At 43.6% G+C, this 19134-nt stretch overlaps 2 protein-coding genes across 8 annotated transcripts in view; one reads left to right on the forward strand and one right to left on the reverse strand.

The window, feature by feature from the left end:
- The window catches only part of STRADB (STE20 related adaptor beta), a 51805-nt gene extending 46639 nt beyond the window's left edge, over positions 1-5166 (reverse strand). For 2 of the 4 annotated variants that reach the window (XM_073646468.1, XM_073646465.1), the window contains exons 1-3: positions 4956-5087; positions 3090-3149; positions 96-176 (exon numbers count right to left, since the gene is read on the reverse strand). In XM_073646468.1, the coding sequence (XP_073502569.1) occupies positions 96-176; positions 3090-3101 (93 nt within the window). In that variant the 5' untranslated portion in view covers positions 3102-3149; positions 4956-5087. Of the gene's footprint in view, positions 1-95; positions 177-3089; positions 3150-4951 lie in introns of all 4 variants that reach the window. The other 2 variants (XM_073646466.1, XM_073646467.1) reach the window with 2 other exon arrangements.
- Positions 5167-5429: 263 nt separating this feature from the next.
- Positions 5430-19134, forward strand: part of TRAK2 (trafficking kinesin protein 2) — a 53749-nt gene continuing 40044 nt past the window's right edge. For all 4 annotated transcript variants that reach the window (XM_073646469.1, XM_073646470.1, XM_073646471.1 and 1 more), the window contains exon 1: positions 5430-5568. The gene's annotated coding sequence lies outside the window, so the exon portion shown is untranslated. The remainder of the gene's footprint in view (positions 5569-19134) is intronic.

The following is a 19134-nucleotide window of genomic DNA, read 5'->3' on the forward strand; positions in this document are numbered from 1 at the left end:
GAGTGATTAACCAAAAAATACACTGATGCTAAAATACATGTATCTAATTTTCCTGAATATTGGGTAATATTTAGCACAATAAAGCTTTTTCTCACCCAGTGTGGATAGATACTTGTGTTCGATTCTTTACTTTGGCTTATAGATTTCACAGGTGTCCGTCTCAGGCAGGAACAGTCCTGAAGTGACAGCAATGCATTAGTAAGTACCAAGTACACCTGTCCTGTTCTTATTCTAAATAATATACACAAAGAAGCAAAACTGTCTCAAACCCTAACTGGTTTTATAAGGTTCTTACAAGAAGCATCCTATTCCTAAACTGCATTGGTGATGTTTGGTAGGATGAATAGGAACAAGTGAACAAATGTGTGATTGTCCAGATCAAGTGCAATTGTTATGCAAGTTTTAAAACAGCTAAAATAATCTTTTTTCATAAAGAAATAAACTGAGGCTGATTTACTAAGCTAAATGTATCAGAATTCAGGCTTAGTTTGCGCCAAAAACATTCTTGCATTTACTTCTGTATTAAATGGTAACACTGTATAAAGATGAATAACCACAATTTGGCTCAACTGCACTTTATAGTCAGATGTAAAGATCATGACCATGTGCCATATTCTTTCTGGTATCCGGGCTGTAAACATTGCTTAAAGGGGTATTCCCATCTCCAAGATCCTATCCCAATATATAGTAGGTGTAATAATAATAATAATAATAATATTAGCAAATACCTCCAATTAGCAATGTAGTATAGTTCTTCTGATTCGCTATATCGTTTACCCCATGTGCAGGGCATTGCTGGACCTTAGGTATCCATGGTTACGACCACTGATATAGTGACAGCTAGTTTGCTAGTTGCTAGTGGTCATAACCATGGATACCTAAGGTCCTGCAATGGCTGCACATAAGGAAAGAGACATAGAGAATCAGAACAACTATACTACATTTCTAATTGCAAGTATTTGCTAATATTATTATTATTACACCTATTACATGTTGGGATAGGATCATGGAGATGGGAATAACATTTTAAAGGGAGTCTGTCACCAGGTTTTTGATATGTAATCTGAGACCAGCATGATGTAGGGGCTGAGACCCTGATTCCAGTGATGTGTCACTTGCTGGTCTATATTCGGTCATTTTGATACAATCAGAGTTTTTTTTCAAAATTCAATTTTTATTGAAAGGTTATATAATTTTCAATTACAAAAATACAAAAAAAAGAAAAATAAACAGGACAATATCAGCATACAATCACAGTTTTTTTCTACTGTAGATGTAGCAGTGCTCAGAATGCTGAGTCCTCTATAACTCCGCCCACATCCTTGATTGGAAGCTTTCTGCGTACACTGGAAAATGTCAGGTAGCTGCTAATCAATGGTGAGTGAGGATACACAAAACAATTGACTAGGAGGCACGAGACACCTAGTCCTGTAGTCATAATCTCCTGCTGATAAAACACTGATTGTACTAAAAAAGCAAAATACAGCCAGTAAATGGCACTTCACTGTAATCATGGTTTCTGACCCTACAATAAGCCGCTCTCATGTAACATAGAAAAAATCTGCTGACAGATTCCCTTTAAATACTCCAAAACATACAGAAATCACATGTGTATTTTATGTTGCAGTTTTTAATACAGAATTTTGAGTTAAACACAGGAGTAGATACAAAAGAGAGGACAACCACAGGTTCTTATTTTAGCATTTTGCATCCTTCCCTAACTTTGACTATAAACCTGCGCTAAAAACTGTATGATGAAAGTCTAGATGAACACATACGAAAACGAGGAAGCGTTTGACCAGTTCATGGGGGTGTTTGCAAGAATTGTGCAGTAAAACACCTTCAAAGGTCAATTTTTGCACAACACAAATTTCTCCAGTCCATCACTGGAGTAAGATTTTTGGCAGAGGAGCACAGTGGTGCAGACCAGTTGTAAAATGCACCTAATTTATTAAAGGGGACCTGTCATGTCCTGTGTAGTATCTAAACTGCCCCCATTGCGTCGTTAGTGATGCAATGTGCATCACGAACACACTTTTTTCATTAAAACCGGCGCTAATATAATGTGTATTTGAATTCTGTTCTTGGTTTGCGCTGACGTAGCTATGCCCCATTTGCGCAGTATGTCATGGACAGCCGCGCTTGTAGCCCTGGGAGTCGCGCATGAGCTGTGACGAGCGGCTCCCCGCGCGCGCGCAGTGAAGCTATGTGTAGTTCCCAGCTTGACTGTGTGCGGCCAGAGATGCTCGTCACAGCGCATGCGCGGCTCCCAGAGATACAGGCACGGCTGGCCATGACATACTGCGCAAGAGCCGCATAGTGACGTCAGCGCAGGCCGGGAGCAGAATTCAAATGCGTGGGCAGCAACAACCCTGACACATTGCATCACAAACAACACAATGGGGGAAGTGTAGATAGTAGATAGGACATGACAGGTTCCCTTTAAGTGGCGTCCACTTCTCAATGAATTAGAGGCATCTTACTCCAGCACATCCATCATTAAGACTGGTGGACTGGTGTGCACAATGCCAGACTTAAAGGGGTTGTCAAGTCTGCAGTTACTCTCTGTGACTACAGACTTGTGAATCCTCACAACACAAGCACTGTGAGGATTCTCGGGTGCAAGTATGGGATTTGCATTCATGTGGTCACGTTCCGACTAGACGTACGTGGTCTCGCTCCATACAATTGTACTGAGTGAAGCGGAATCATCTAGCCAGAATGTGGCTGGAAGTATGCAAATCGCTTAATTGCAATCACATGACACAATCCCGGTGTAGGAGACTCCTCACAGCACGCATGTTGTGAGGATTTACAAGTCGGCAGTCACATATAGTGACTGCAGACTTGTACCCTAAAGCCGGACAACCTCTTTAATGAATGGAGCCACATAGGTACGGACTAGGTTGTGCTCTTTAACTCCCCTGCGGCCTCCTTACAAGATTCAGAATGAGAGTATTTTCTAGAGTTGCATCTTATTCTAGACTAGCGGGTACCCACTACACTTTTCAGGAAAATGTGCTGTCATTTTTCAATTCCACTGCAATTTTGTATTTTAAATCTACATAAAGCATTGTTACTAAACTTACCAGACAAGACATTGAATACACTTATTGAGAGGTGGCTTTTTCATGAGTCCACCCAGGATCCTAAATACAGAAGAAGGGAGGCAGGTTAAATATGCAATATCTAATAGATATTATTTTCTACAACAGGGTTAAAAGATTTTTTTTACAAGGGTATTAAATGATTATGTAATGATGTGACTGTAAAACCATGATGGAGTTTACAATTTGTGGTAGGAATTGTACAGAAACAGAATAAGAAGGTGGCATGAAAAGTTATTATATGGCAATACTAACCAAGTATTTCCAGATAAGGCCGCGTTCACAAGTTCAGTATTTTACATCAATATTTGTAAAACCAGGAGTGGAAAAATCAGAGGAAAATTATAATAGAAACACGTCACCACTTCTGTATTTATCACCCACTCCTGCCTTACAAATACTGATGTGAAATACTGACCAATTACTGAATGTGTGAGCGTGGTATAAGTTGTTCAAAAATAACCATGGGATCATTCAGACATCAGTTTTTCATGGACATGTTCTACCGGTGTTTTTCACTGATAGAACTCGAATAGTCTATGGGATTGTTCACATATCCGGATATTTTACAGACCGATTGGAGCGCCTCAATACACAGAGACATGTCCAATTTTGATCCGAGTCAGATCAAACTTGCCAATGCAAGTCTATGGGCCTGTTGAAAAATCCATGTGCAATCTGTGTGCTGTCCATTCTTAAAGCACGTTTGAGAGCAGAAGCCTGAGAAATTGCTGTCACTAATTTTTTTTTGAATACAAGAAAAACCAATGAAACTGATGGTAAAAACTGTCACACTGATCAAACACTGATGAAACTCTGATCTAAAACATGATGAAACTTGGAACAATTTTTTGTGTACAAGAAAAATCACTGATGCCTGAATGAGCCTTAAGGCTTCAGCCACACTTCTGTTTGAACAGTCTGTTTGTCTGTTCCATTTTTAGGAATAATGTAAAACATAACTGATCCGTTGCATTAGGCAAAATCTTTTTCTTCTGTTCAAAAAACTGATAAGTAAAGGAACCCAGACAGATCCCATAATAAGCAAAGGGGCCTCTCTGCTTACATTTGCATCAGTTATGTAATAGATCCATTTCTGACATTATTCTGTTTGTCTGTTACTAAAAAGGCAGCAGACAAGCAATAATGGAAGTGTGGACTATAGTCTAGCATCTCACAATTCATTTTATGACAGTAGATGTAAATTTATGAATAAACTATAGCGCTTGTAGGAAGGAAGAAGGGAGGGAGGACACTTGTAGAAGGCACATTAGGGATCACAGAAAAACACATTTGGGTTCTTGTTAACATCCATTTTTTTTTTCAGTACAAAATCGATTCAAAGTAGCAAAGTGTCTGATCATCAGCCATTAGCAGATGTGTATACATTACGTGCTGGGACCCCACGACCGCTCCGTCCAGCGTGCATTATTCATGCGGATTGTATGTGGTAACAAGGCTTAATGGGCAATAAAATGTGACGTCTGATGACGTTTTCTATGATGATGAGGATCTCGTGGAGTCTGATGGGATTAGTGTAATTGTGGTGTCTCAGTGATCAGCGCCGGGGTTGTGGGTGTGAATTAGACCCGGGACGACCTCTGCAGGGCGGTGGGAGGGTGGTCTTCGGGTCGGTTGCCCTTTTTCTCCTATGCGGTCACCTATGTTCCTCTGATATTGGCCCTATTTGTGTGTAATAGGGAGACCATTGATGTGGCTGGGGATGTCTCTGTACAGCACTGCAGGATATGTTGGCGCCATACAAGCAGCATACAGTAAATACACCCCATTATGGCCATGGCTGTGTGTTCTGTGGGGAGCAGCCAGCTCTTGGTGCTACTGACGTGCCTGCTGGAGCTGCACAGGGCAGAGGACAGTGCTGGCTCTCCGGCGTGTTTGTGTTGTTCTTGCCTCTCTGCATTAGAAGGAAATCCCTTGTATTACAACTTCCTGTGTTGCTGACCTGATCTGGAGTTCTCTATCGCCCAGGGAGACACCATCCAGCCCATAGAGCTCAGTAAACTGCCGTCCAATCCCGTGCAAGAAGACCGCCTACGTCATAAGAATGCGCCCGGTGCTCACATACAACCCTTCTCCTGCCAGTACTTCACATAAAACACCAACATGTCGCCGAGTTCTGCAACTAGTATAACTCCATAGTCTATACATACCTGGCTCATTCTCTCACTGTGTCATTTACCTCCGTTTTGTCTGTTATTTACTCCAAAGTCAATCCAACTTTGGTTTTATTTGCCAATAACAAACATGGCGGCTCCAGCTTCCGGTATCTTTTTTTTTATAGTCAATTGATTGACAGTTTTCAAGGGCGCGAGTCTATTGGACCAGTAAACAGTGACGTCATGAGTACTGTCTCCATGGTGAGCTTGGAGGAAGACCCGCCTTTTTGGAGTCGCAAGGAGGGAACCGGAGTCCCGGAGCTGCCGGTGAGGTGGCTGTGAAGGTCGGTGCTCAGTCTTGCTTTGCTCTATGTGTTTATAGTTGAATGTGCAGATCATACACATCTGTAGGCCTCCAGCCCTGTATGTACGTGGTGCCTCTCCCTCATATCATAGGAGTCACCTCTGTCATGTACAAGCATTGGGGGCCGTGAGTGTCCTGTGTGCAGGTCTGTATGGCGCCTGCAGGGTCAGCAATGGGGGATGCTATGCCCTTCCTTACACTGTGCCCTGCCCTGTATCCCTGCTCATCGATCTCCACTGGTGACATTATTCCCCATGATCATATGTCATGTTATGATGTCATACGTGTCCAGGTGGGAAGGTGTTAATACCCATGACACCTGCTCAGCTCCCACCCAAACATGAATTTGCTATTTAGGATTTATCACTGATCCTCAGTGTGATGTGATGTGATGTGATGTGATGTGATGATGGCCGCCTGTGGCGTATGACTACATGTCTTGATTTTAGAAAGTGAATCTGGTCATCTGTCCTGTGTGTGGGATCTGGGCATGTAATAATGGCAACTTAGTAGCAGATCCCACCACGTAAGCCCCCTTTGCCAGGGTAGGACTGACCATTCACTTTTAATAGGTTGATCGCGCTCTGTCCCAATTGTACACCCCTCCTGCCTGTGTCAGCACCATACACATGGGCAGTATTGGCTCAGCAGCTCATCTCCCCTGAGAACAAATAATTTGGGCTGTTCCGAAACCTGACTACCCAAACTTGCCTACATCTGCCCTCAGGACACCCAGTCACACTAGATGGTCTCTAGATTTGGTCAGCATTGACCTAAGGTTAGGTTCACACACAAGCAGTGCTCTCCACTTTGCAGTGCGTTGTGGTTCTTCATGGAAATTCCAACTACCATTCACTATTGTGAGGCTGACGGACTTTGGAGCCAGTGCTGCCCCATCCCAGCCCCATTCCAGCAATGTTCTTCTTTATCAGGCATGTACAAAAGTGTGAAAGACTGGAAAATGTCTTTGTTGAATTCTTTGTCAAAATCTTTTTTCTTTGGGGACGTCCGAAAGAAACTTTGTCCCGGTTTCAGCATAGTTTATGAATATGTGTGAACATAGCCTAATGTGTACGACCAGCTTAAAGGGAATGTATCACCTACGTTATTTTTAATAACCTGTTAGTAAAACATTCTTATTTTCTAATTGTTTTTTTATTTTCTAATTGTGTATACGGTATATTTTTTTTTATTCTGTTTTCTGTACATCATTATGCAGATGGCCTCCTGCTTGAGCTGTTACCCGGAGGTGGAGATGTGGTTTACCTGGACGGCAGTAGTCTGGAGCTGACTCATTGACTTATTTTGAGAGAGTTTACTAGGCATGCTGTAATCTGCTCAGGGATCATTGTGCAGGGAGGGGGAGGAGGGAAGCTGTGATCATCACCTATTGTATCGGTAACCCCATTTTATATAATTTTTTTAATTGATATGGTTGAAAAAAAGATGTTCCAATTTGTAATCCTAACCTCTACTGCAGGTGAATTTTTTACAAGTGCTGTCAAGAAAAAAAATCAGCAATGGGTAAAAGTAGCTTGCTTCTTTCTGCCCCAGAGTGTATATGGAACAGCCGGTGATTAGCACCATTGGATGACAATGGAGTTAATCCTTGTACAGATCTGCTGAATTAGTAGCAATGCAGCAGAAATCCAAGTGTCGGCCTTGTATTTCTGCCATATTATTATTAAGTGTCTGTAATACCGAGATGTGAACTTACCCTTAATATACGATGTGTAGTAGATTTGTTGCAGAAATTTCTGTCTTTCATCTGAATGTGTGATGCAGAAATGCATGGATGTACAGCAGTCAGATGTATGGATGATGACATTTTTGCACCGAATCTGCAACATGTGAATTTACCCTAAGATCTGCTAAGAAACTAGATTTTGTAGTCAGCACATAGGCTGCCATTGCTCTCGGTAGCGCCATTCCTGTTTATACAGGAGGATGCACCGCTGAGAACAATGGGCGAATGAGCATTTTACTCGTTTATCGGGTGATCAGCGGCATGGTTAAGGAAAATTATGGTGACGTGACCGTTCCTAGGAAAGCTTTTTCACGATAATCTTACTGTAAAATTCAACCTTTAGGCTTGAAGATGTCTCGTGATCAGATTGGTTGAGAAGTACCACAAGATGACTCTTGCCTCAGGCGGCAGTTTGAGGTGGCGGCGGCAAAATGCCTGCTTCCCTATCTGGCCTAGACACTGCACACTGGCCAGCCTCGCGGTCAATCAGTCAGTATCTGCATTCTTTGTGGGCTGGAGCGAGCAGGACGAGCCTCTTACAGACTGGGATGGTAGATCTGCAGTTAGCGCCATCCGGTGTGTGCGCTATGAATGGCCCACACATGTTGGACCTCCTTCTCCTGGTGTGCTCCTAGAGAGCCTTCAGAGACTCTGGCTTCTGTTATAATCCTCCTTGCCGCTGCTCGTTGGATGCTGGTTTGCTGCCCATAGTTACTTGCTTGCACTGTGTGTATTGGTAGCAATCTGGTGGCTGGAGATATTAGGTTTAGGCATATTGTGGTTACTGTGGGGCAGGCCGGGAGTTTATTATACTGAAGGCCTGCTGTGTAGTGTTGTGAGTTTGTATGCACTCCAGCTCATGCCATGGATGCTGTCTGGAGAGGGGACATTGGGCATTGAGGTCCTGGGTCATATTATAAGCCCCCAGCGGTTAGTATAGGAAGCCCGCAGGCCAGACAGCAACCCTGGCATGTGCTGCAGTGCATTTAACAATCTCATAATAAGCTTCTTACGATTATAAGATTATTAAAGGGGTTGTCCAGTAGTGACTGCAGACATTTTTTCCAAGCCTGGACACCCCCTTTAATAATCTCACAATAATAAACCGCTTATTAGATTATTAAATGCAGTGCAGGTCATGCCAGGGTTACTGTCTGGGGAAGACTAAGAACAAGCGATGATGGAGGATTATTTACTGTATATCATAGTTACTGCCTTACTTCGCCCCCCAGAACAGTAACCATGATGTGCAGAAAGTATATGTTACAGTCCCTTGGCTAGACTGTGTGGACCACCGATCGGATGTTTGCTGATCAGTCGTTTAATAGTCTGATTAGACAGTCTGTCTGAGCTATGGACGTGTATAGAATGATCATCTATAGATCGTTCTGTGCAATAGACTGCCATTTGTCTTGGCAGCACAGGGCCCATTAAGAAATGAGAATGTGCTGCCGAGAATGAAGAGAAGCTGCTGCTCTGTCGAAGTGACATCAGTAGAAGCCACTGAATCACTGGCAGAGATTGGGAAGATTGGTTCTTTGGCATATAGTATAAAAAAAAAAAAATAATAATAATTCAGTAGTCCCTGATAACACCTTTTTTAATAAGAAGTAAATTGCAAAGTTGCTTGTTTTTTAAGCACTTTTGCTATTTGCTCCATTTTATGAACTTGAGGCCTCCCTTTGAAGACCATCCAGTGTTGAAAGTTGTGGACACATTTGTTGTCCTTTTACAAAGTGGTCCGATGGGTCCTTTACATGCGCACAGTGCCCACCTTGAGTTGGCAGTTCCATGTGTAGTTTAGGCGCCTCTGCTGCCACCCCAGATTTACCAAATAGAAATGGAAAAATTTGAAAGAATCAAGAAACGTGCCTCTATAATGACTGCGTGCATCAGCTGATCTGTATCTGTACAGGCTTTGGTGCATTACTAATGTAAGGGTTATATACATACAGTACCTCTTTGGTGTCTCAATTTTTCCACTGAGACTCCTGATTCCTCGGCTTTGTCTTTTTCCTTCTTTATGGTTTTCAGTAGCAGTTTTCATGTTCAAGAATCTTCCATCTTTGAGATCCTGTGATGTCTTTTCAGGTCCCATATCTGGAACCTGTGCAGTAAAGATCTAAATGGTCTGGAATGAAACATATTAATAGTAACCGTTTGTATCTGCGAAATGCAAAGTTGGTAGTAATTGTCTGGGGTAGAGGGTGTTTCAGCAGTGCCCGCCAGGTTGCAGGTGGCTCACTTAAGTTGCGATGAATGTGAATGGAACCAATTTATCTCATCTTTTTGGCAGTTTTCTGGCTTTAAAAAGTGACAAACCATATTTGCCCAAACATTTTGAGACTTTTTGTACTGTAGGAATGAACATTTCCTGATATTCTTGCGTTATAAGTAAGTTGCTGATCACCTGACAAACAAAGCAAAACCCTTGTTAGTCAGGTGAAATCTTATTTTTTTGTTTTGCACAAAAGATCACTGTTCTCGGCAGATCATTGTCCTGTGTAAACTAGACTTGTGCTTCCTAGAACAATGGCATCCTATGCGCATGGAACGATCTATTACAGGTCCTTCACTGCCCATCTGAAACAAAGTCAGCCTGTGTGAATAGGTTGTTGAAAGGCTGCCTACCGGTAAGCATGTTGGCGGTTGTTTGAGGGCTCATTCAGACGTCTGTGCAAATTGGTCCGAGCACAGACTGTCCGGAGTTCTCCCAATCGGATCATGTCCGCTTCATATATTTCTATGAGGCTGCTATGCTTGGTTTGGGAGAGCTGCGGCCAGTCCGTTCTTAGACCAACTTGCACGGACATCTAAATGAGCCCTAACACTGCACATCGCACTGACTCTTATGTAGACTCCACCACTTTATGGTACATGCATATTTATCATGGAAAGCTGGAAGTGCGGCTGAATCACTTCAGGTACAACCTGGTATAGCTCAGGAGGAGCGCTGTAATAATCCAGCACTGAGCACCAATATATGGCGCACACTACACTAGAGTGACGTACAAGCACTTCACACAATATACCCATTTGTGTATCTGTGGCACAGTTTTAACATTTCAGACACCAGTTTTTGTCTTTTGAGGTGGTATGGCAGTAATTTTAGATCATTGATTTTGACTAATGTGTCTTAATGTGACTTCAGTTAGATGGATCAAGTATTTTAGAGGTTAAATAAAATCCATACTTGGCGTCCATCCCATGCATCAGTCAATAACATTCTTATATGCCGGGTATATGTGTTCTGCCCATTGTACAATGACATTAGTACTTATTCACATCAGTAGACAATCGTATTGAGACTGATATCAGATGACAAACAGTACTGCCCCACTCCCCATTGTTTCCTGTGGGCGGAGGTCCTCACATACCTTTACCATACAGAAGGCTGCAGGATTGCTGGGGTAGCGGGCTGCTGAAGAGTGGCGCCATATGTCAGAGTAGAGGTTGTTATTGGCTTCGTGGTGGAGCATGGAACGTGAGGAAAGCAGTAAAGATTGCACAGGACAATAACCATAAACTGAGCCAGGGTATATGATGTTTTTATTATCACAAGGAATGTGGCGGTTATATAACCGAAGACGGCCATATACATTGGATCACAGCGCAGATCTGTATTTTATGTGATAAGGAGGGGGAAGGAATTCAAGTGTGCGTATGAGCATTGCAAAAGATTCAAAACTGGGATTATTTTTTATTATATATATAAATTTTAATTTTTTGGTGGAATTCTGACCTGTCATGACTTTTGTTAGGAGCAATATGCTGTGTTCTCATGTGAGCACGCTTGTGATGTCCCCTCTGAGCTTTCATCCTAGATATTTATCGCTATAGGATCCCACTAAATCAGAAGATTTCTGATCTGAAAATTCCAGTTTTGGTAACAAGTGCCAATGATAAGATGCCAGATTAAAGGAATTTGAGTGTATTACTTTGTTAAAAGGAGGCGAATGCCAATCTCTGCAGTCATTACATTGTGCCTTGTATAAAAGCCCAGTTCTCTGTTGCTGAGGCTTTCTTGTGTATTTTCAGAGACTTTTTGGCTTTCAAATCTTTAATCTCCCGTGACAAGCTTCTTATAAGACGAGAGTAATTAAGTGGAGTTTCAGGCGGATAATCCTCGCCACTACTTGCTGAGCCAGGAGCCGCACAGAAAGGAGGCTGGCACGCTGCTGGGCGAAGGCTTTATCCATGCCCTGGGCTGGTGCACTTGGCAGCAGCGAAGCTTTAGGAAATAAGATGTGGCTGACCTTATTGTCACGCCTGTGAGTCTAATGCCTGGGCATACACCTCTGGTTACAGCACACAGGATGCGCTGGCTGTCACTAGCTTGTGCCATCACGTGGTGAGGGCTTGCTTTATTTCCAGCTGCATTGTGCGGTGATCTGCAGGAAGTGGCAAGGGCAGAGCAAGGCACAAGGGCCGACCTATGTATTCTGCTGGTTGTCTGGGCAGATTGTAAGGTCGTAGCATCCTATACCTCTCGTGGAGCAGTGGATGACAACCCTCCGCACATTAGGACGTGATGAGGGTTGCATGGTATAGCAGAGATGGTGGCACATAGTAATTCATAGAATGATGGCATTTCCTGCACACAACCACCCCACCTGGTCCTACCAATACCCTATTATTTGTTACAATGAATGGCCTTATCTGATTGTAGGGCTGTTTGATGCTGTGTAACTACCCATGTGGCCAAGGATCAGAGCAGCACAAATGAGAGATGAGTGATGTAAATGAGACAGCTCTGTGTGACTGCAGCCATTCAGAGTCTAACAGTCTCCAATATGTGATGGCAGCTGCTGCGAGGGCACCGCCAAGGGAGCAGATGCCTGGGGGAACAGCGCGGCATTAGTGCATCATGTGATTAGTGGCAGAGCCTTTTGTATCCAAGGGCAGATGAGGTTTGGCATTGGCTGCTGATAAAATACAGCTTTACGTTTCCTTCCCCTTTTACGATAGTGTTTCTTGTTTTGTTTTTATTCCATGTAATTTGGTTAAAGTTTTATCCAGAGAGAAACAGATCAGATAATATAGAATTGCTTTATGATTGTCGTTCCTTTTTATAGATGTGATTTCTTCTAGTTCACAACTTGATTGCTTCTCTCAGCATGTTCCAGCAGTGCATGGTGGCTGTACCACTCCTTTTAAAGGGCTATCCACATCTTCACGTGTGAGTCTTGTCAGATACTTCATGTAAATAAAAGCAGTTTACAGTTTACTGCGTTTTAAAATTTTCAACCGTTCTTGAGCTATTAAAACCTTTGTATACATCTCATTGTCTTTGAGACTGACCACCTCAGCTAGACAGCAGATCATGCGCAGTGCTTACAAGCTTTTTTTTTTCTATTGAGCTTGTAAGCACGGTTTTGAAGCTGGCCCGGAATGCACCGTGCTGTTACTTCCTAATTCCGTGCTTACAATCTAGACAGCTGCGGTGGTCGGTCTCTGTAATGTCAGTGCCGGCGCCTGCACAATTATTATTATTATTATTATAGCACCATTTATTCCTTGGCACTTTACATGTGAGAAAGGGGTATACATACAAGAACAATTACAATAATCTTGAACACAATGTGACGGCGACTGGTACAGGAGGAACGAGGACCCTGCCCGTGAGGGCTCACAGTCTACAAGGGATGGGTGAGGATACAGTAGGTGAGGGTAGAGCTGGTCGTCCAGCGGTATGGTGGAGCCGAGGTTACTGCAGGTTGTAGGCTTGTCGGAAGAGGTGGGTCTTCAGGCTCTTTTTGAAGGTTTCCCCTGTCGGCGAGAGTCTGACGTGTTGGGGTACAGAGTTCCAGAGTAGGGGGGGAAGCATGGGAGAAATCTTGTATGCGATTGTGGGAGGAGGAATTTAAAGGGGGGGGAGTAGAGAAGGAGATCTTGTGAGGATTGGAGGTTGCGTGCGGGTATGTAGGTCAGAGATATATGGAGGAGACAGGTTGTGTGAATGACTTTGTATGTCATGGTTAGGGTTTTGAACTGGAGTCTCTGGGCAATGGGGAGCCAGTGAAGAGATTGACAGAGAGGAAAGGCCGGGGAATAGCGGGGGGACAGGTGGATTAGTCGGGCAGCAGAGTTTAGGATGGATTGGAGGGGTGCGAGAGTGTTGGAAAGGAGGCCACAGAGCAGGAGGTTGCAGTAGTCAAGGCGGGAGATGATGAGGGCGTGTACTAGTGTTTTTGCAGATTAGTGGGATGTGCGGATCCGGGAGATATTTTTGAGTTGGAGTTGGCAGGAAGTGGAAAGGACTTGGATATGTGGTTTGAAGGAGAGATCAGAGTCCAGGGTTACCCCAAGGCTGCGAGCCTGAGGGTCTGGGGAGAGTGAGCAGCCATTGATGTTGATAGATAGGTCAGTTGGGGGGGTTGAATGAGATGGTGGAAAGATGATGAATTCTGTTTTGTCCATGTTGAGTTTTAGAAATCTAGCAGAGAAGAAGGATGAAATAGCAGACAGACATTGTGGGATTTTGGTTAGTAAGGAGGTGATATCGGGTCCAGAGAGGTAGATCTGTGTGTCATCAGCATAGAGGTGATAATGAAAGCCATGGGACTCTATGAGCTGTCCCAGGCCCAAGGTGTAGATGAAGAAGAGCAGGGGTCCTAGAACTGAACCTTGGGGGACACCAACAGATAGGGGGCGAGATGAGGAGGTGGTCTGTGAGTGAGAGACACTGAATGTCGTGTCTGTTAGGTATGAGGAGATCCATAGGGCCAAGTCTGTGATGCCGAGAGATTAAAGTTTGTAGTAAGAGGGAATGGTCCACTGTATCGAAGGCAGATGACAGGTCTAGGAGGAGGGGGAGGAGGAGAGAGTAGTGTCGCTTAGATTTGGCGGTTAGTAGGTCGTTGGTGACTTTAGTCAGTGCCGTTTCAGTAGAATGGTGCCGTCGGAAACCAGATTGTAGGCGGTCGAAGAGGGAGCAGGAGGAGAGGTGGGAGGACAGCTCAGAATGGACGTGTTTCAGTAGTTTTGAGGCATAGGGGAGAAGTGATATGGGGCGATAGCTAGACAGAGAGGATGGGTCAAGGGAGGGCTTTTTGAGGATTGGTGTGATTGAGGCATGTTTGAAGCATGAGGGGAAGACACCAGTTGTTAGTGACAGGTTGAAGAGGTGGACTAGGGGTGGGATGGGATTGGGTCAAGTTTACAGGTGGTGAGGTGTGATTTGGAGAGTAAAGAGTAAAGGTGATCTTCCGTAATGGTGGAGAATGTGGTCTTGGAAGAGGAAGGTTGAGTAGGTGTGCACAATCCCTCTTTCTCCTCTCGACAGGGACGCTGACGTGCTCACCGCCACGGCCGCGCTGTCCCGGTCTCAGCTTCTCCTTTCCAGGACTGGCGCATGGCGCGCAGGCCTCCCGGTAATGTGCTTAGGATGCACGCACTCCCTGCTTCTTAAAGGGGCAGCGCGTGCACTTCAGAAAATGTCCCCAGTCAATAGCTGATAGACATCAAGTATTGACGGCACCCTGTTGGGAGGTGTCTGAGCAACGTTGGTGTTTAGTGTGTACATTTCCTACTTAGGACTCATACAGGGACCTTACAACTATCTAAACCTGATCCTGTCCTTCAACACGTCCTGCCGGTACCTAAATCATGATTTGCCTTGTCCCCATCTGTACCTCGTTCCTCACCTGTCCAGTCTGAACAAGAGGCTGAGATCCTGTACCTGAGTCCGTTCTGTGTTCCTGAACCTGCCCTGCCTGTACCTTTTCCGGCATCTGTCCTGTCAAGCAGCCGTTCCGCATCCATCCATTCTGTGAACCAATTCCTGGTCTGTCTGACTCTCTGAGTTCATCCCTGCTTCACTGCCCCTTTGGGGTCTGCTGCCGTGGCTCTGGGGTCTGTCCTGGAGTAGCACCTAGCGTCCACCTGCGGCTCAAGTCTAACCACACCATCAGGAGCTGTAGTGAAGAACCAGGTGGTCGCTTAGTTACGCCCCTCCAGGCTCTCCCCGGTCCGTGGCACAGTGGTTCCACAACAATCAGCGTGACCGTCTCCTAGGCAACGAGCTATAAACAAGAGAAAAGTGTTTAATATCTCAAGAACGGCTGCAAATTTTAATAAGCAGTTAATTGCAAAAGTGCTTCTATTTACAAGTGCTATCTGACAATATCAATATGAGGACAAGAATAACCCATTAATATACAGGTGCATCTCTCTAAATTAGAATATCAAAAAATTCTTCAATACAAAAAGTGAAACTCGTATATATAGAGAGTCATTACAAACAGTGATCTATTTCAAGTGTTTATTTATGTTAATGTTGATGATCATGGCTTACAGCCAATGACAACACAAAAGACATTATCTCAGTAAATTAGAATACTTTATAACAACAGCTTGAAAAATGTTTTTAAAATCCAAAATGTTGGCCTACTGAAATGTATGTTCAGTAAATGCACTCAATACTTGGTCGGGGCTCCTTTTGCATCAATTACTGCATCAGTGTGGTGTGGCATGGAGACGATCAGCCTGTGGCACTGGTGAGGTGTTATGGAAGCCCAGGTTGCTTTAATAGCAGCCTTCAGCTCGTCTGCATTGTTGGGTCTGGTGTCTCTCATCTTCCTCTTGACAATACCCCATAGGTTAAGGTCAGGCGAGTTTGCTGGCCAATCAAGCACAGTGATACTGTTGTGTGTAAACCAGGTATTGGTACTTTTGGCAGTGTGGACAGGTGCCAAGTCCTGCTAAATAATGAAATTTGCATCTCCAAAAAGCTTGTCGGCAGAGGGAAGCATGAAGTGCTCTAAAATTTCCTGGTAGACTGCTGCGATGACTCTGGTCTTGATAAAACACAGTGGACCTACACCAGCAGATGACATGGCTCCCCAAACCATCACTGATTGTGGAAACTTCACACTAGACCTCAAGCAGCTTGGATTGTGTTCCTCTCCACTCTTCCTCCAGACTCTGGGACCTGGATTTCCAAATGAAAATTGGAACTCTGGGACCTTGTGGAGTGTGTCAATGACTGCCTTCTGGACATCTGTCAAGTCAGCAGTCTTCTCCATGATTGTGTAGCCTACTGAAACGGACTAAGGGACCTTTTTAAACACGTAGGAAGCCTTTGCAGGTGTTTTTGTTAATTATTCTAAATTACTGAGATAATGATTTTTGCGTTTTCATTGGCTGTAAGCCATAATCATCAACATTAACAGAAATAAACACTTGAAACGGATCACTCTGTTTGTAATGAGTCTATAGAATGAGTTTCACTTTTTGTATCGAAGAACTGAAATAAATAACTTTTTGATGATATTCTAATTTAGTGAGATGCACCTGTATATAGCCACATAGCCTGCCATGCAAGATCCCTTTGACACAATGTGTGCAAAGTGTGTACCAACCATAATGCTATGATATATGCCACGATTATATTTTTTTAAGTCTGCATATGGAGATACAGTTTAGGCCTCATGGACCTTTTACAATAGCCCTATTACATGGAGCCTAGTTCACATTGAATATTTGTCAGCAGGGTAAAAATTCTACTGCAGTTTTAGAGCGTGTTCTACGTTAGTTTGGATCATATAGTTTTCAGTAATTTAGTTTACAATTTAAGCTTTGTTATAAGTTCTGTATTTGTGTAAGACAGTGATATACTTTTTTATATATTATAAACATACACACTTATAATTTGTGGGCTGAACTGGCTGCCTTGGTGGCTACATTTTCTGCAGGGTTGATCTTTGAAGGGATAACCCCATTATTAACACAAATACTTTTGTTCATATTTTTGCTTCTGTGGCCCATCCGAAGAGCATTGATCTTGTGTGTAGATACATTTACAGGAGTCACTTACTCTTTGAGGAGTTATTACAACTTATATCATTATAAACAGCACATCCGAATGTCTCCTCGCCTCCATTCTTTGTGTATGATATCATCATTTCCTAGTGTATAAGGATATGATATACAGTCATGGCCAAAAGTATTGAGAATGAGACAAATAGTAATTTTTCCAAAGTTTACTGCTTCATTTTTTTGTAATGGCAATTTGCATATACTCCTGAATGTCAAAGAGTGATCAGCTTAACAGCAATTACTGTACTTGCAAAGTCAATATTTGCCCAGAAAATGAACTTTAACCCCCAAAACACATTTCAACATCATTGCAGTCCTGCCTTTAAAAGGAGCAGCTAACATCGTTTTAGTGATTGATCCATTAACACAGGTGTGGGTGTTGATGAGGACAGGGCTGGCGATCAATCTGTCATGATTAAGTAAGAATGACATCACTGGACACTTTAAAAGGAGGCTGGTTCTTGGTATCATTGTTTCTCTTCAGTTAACTATGGTTATCTCTAAAGAAACACGTGCAGCCATCATTGCACTGCACAAAAATGGCCTAACAGGGAAGAGTATCGCAGCTACAAAGATTGCACCTCAGTCAACAATCTATCGCATCATCAAGAACTTCAAGGAGAGAGCTTCTATTGTTGTCAAAAAGGCTCCAGGGCGCCCAAGAAAGACCAGCAAGCGCCAGGACCGTATCTTAAAACTGTTTCAGCTGCGGGATCGGACTACCAGCAGTGCCGAGCTTGCTCAGGAATGGCAGCAGGCTGGTGTGAGTGCTTCTGCACGCACTGTGAGGCGGAGACTCTTTGAGAAAGGGCTGGTTTTAAGGAGGGCAGCAAAGAAGCCACTTCTCTCCAGAAAAAACATCAGGGACCAACTGATATTCTGCAAAAGGTACAGGGAGTGGACTGCTGAGGACTGGGGCAAAGTCATTTTCTCTGATGAATCCCCTTTTCGATTGTTTGGGACATCTGGAAAACAGCTTATTCGGAGAAGAAGAGGTGAGCGCTACCCCCAGTCTTGTCTCATGCCAACTGTAAAGCATCCTGAAACCATTCATGTGTGGGGTTGCTTCTCAGTCAAGGGAATCGGCTCACTCACAGTCTTGCCTAAAAACACAGCCATGAATAAAGAATGATACCAGAATGTCCTCCAAGAGCAACTTCTCCCAACCGTCCCTGAGCAGTTTGGCGCCCAACAATGCCTTTTCCAGCATGATGGAGCACCTTGCCATAAAGCAAAGGTGATAACTAAATGGCTCATGGAACAAAACATAGAGATTTTGGGTCCATGGCCTGGAAACTCCCCAGATCTTAATCCCATTGAGAACTTGTGGTTAATCATCAAGAGACGGGTGGACAAACAAAAACCAACAAATTCTGGCAAAATGCAAGCATTGATTATGCAAGAATGGACTGCTATCAGTCAGGATTTGGTCCAAAAATTGATTGAGAGCATGCCAGGGAGAATTACAGAGGTCTTGAAGAAGAAGGGGCAACACTGCAAATATTGACTTGCTGCATTAACTCATTCTAACTGTCAATATAACCTATTGGTACTCATAATATGATTGCAATTATATTTCTGTATGTGATTTAAACATCAGACAAACACTAATAAAAACCAGAGGCCAGCAGATCATGTGAAAATATAATTTTGGTGTCATTCTCAAAACTTTTGGCCATGACTGTACATGAAACATGGCAGTCATTGAGTTCTTACATTCTAACCGTTTGTGCAGATACATGCACATTTGTGGCCTCCTGGAGGTCATTTTGCAGGGCTCTGGCAGTGCTCCTCCTGTTCCTCCTTGCACAAAGGTGGAGGTAGCGGTCCTGCTGCTGGGTTGTTGCCCTCCTACTGCCCCTCCACTTCTCCTGGTGTACTGGCCTGTCTCCTGGTAGCACCTCCAGCCTCTGGACACTACGTTGACAGACACAGCAAACCTTCTTGCCACAGCTCGCATTGATGTGTTTTCCTGGATGA

This window comes from Phyllobates terribilis, unplaced genomic scaffold, assembly GCF_046119375.1.
Source record: "Phyllobates terribilis strain yellow unplaced genomic scaffold, ASM4611937v1 Scaffold_9__5_contigs__length_417890890, whole genome shotgun sequence".
Classification (NCBI taxonomy): domain Eukaryota; kingdom Metazoa; phylum Chordata; class Amphibia; order Anura; family Dendrobatidae; genus Phyllobates; species Phyllobates terribilis.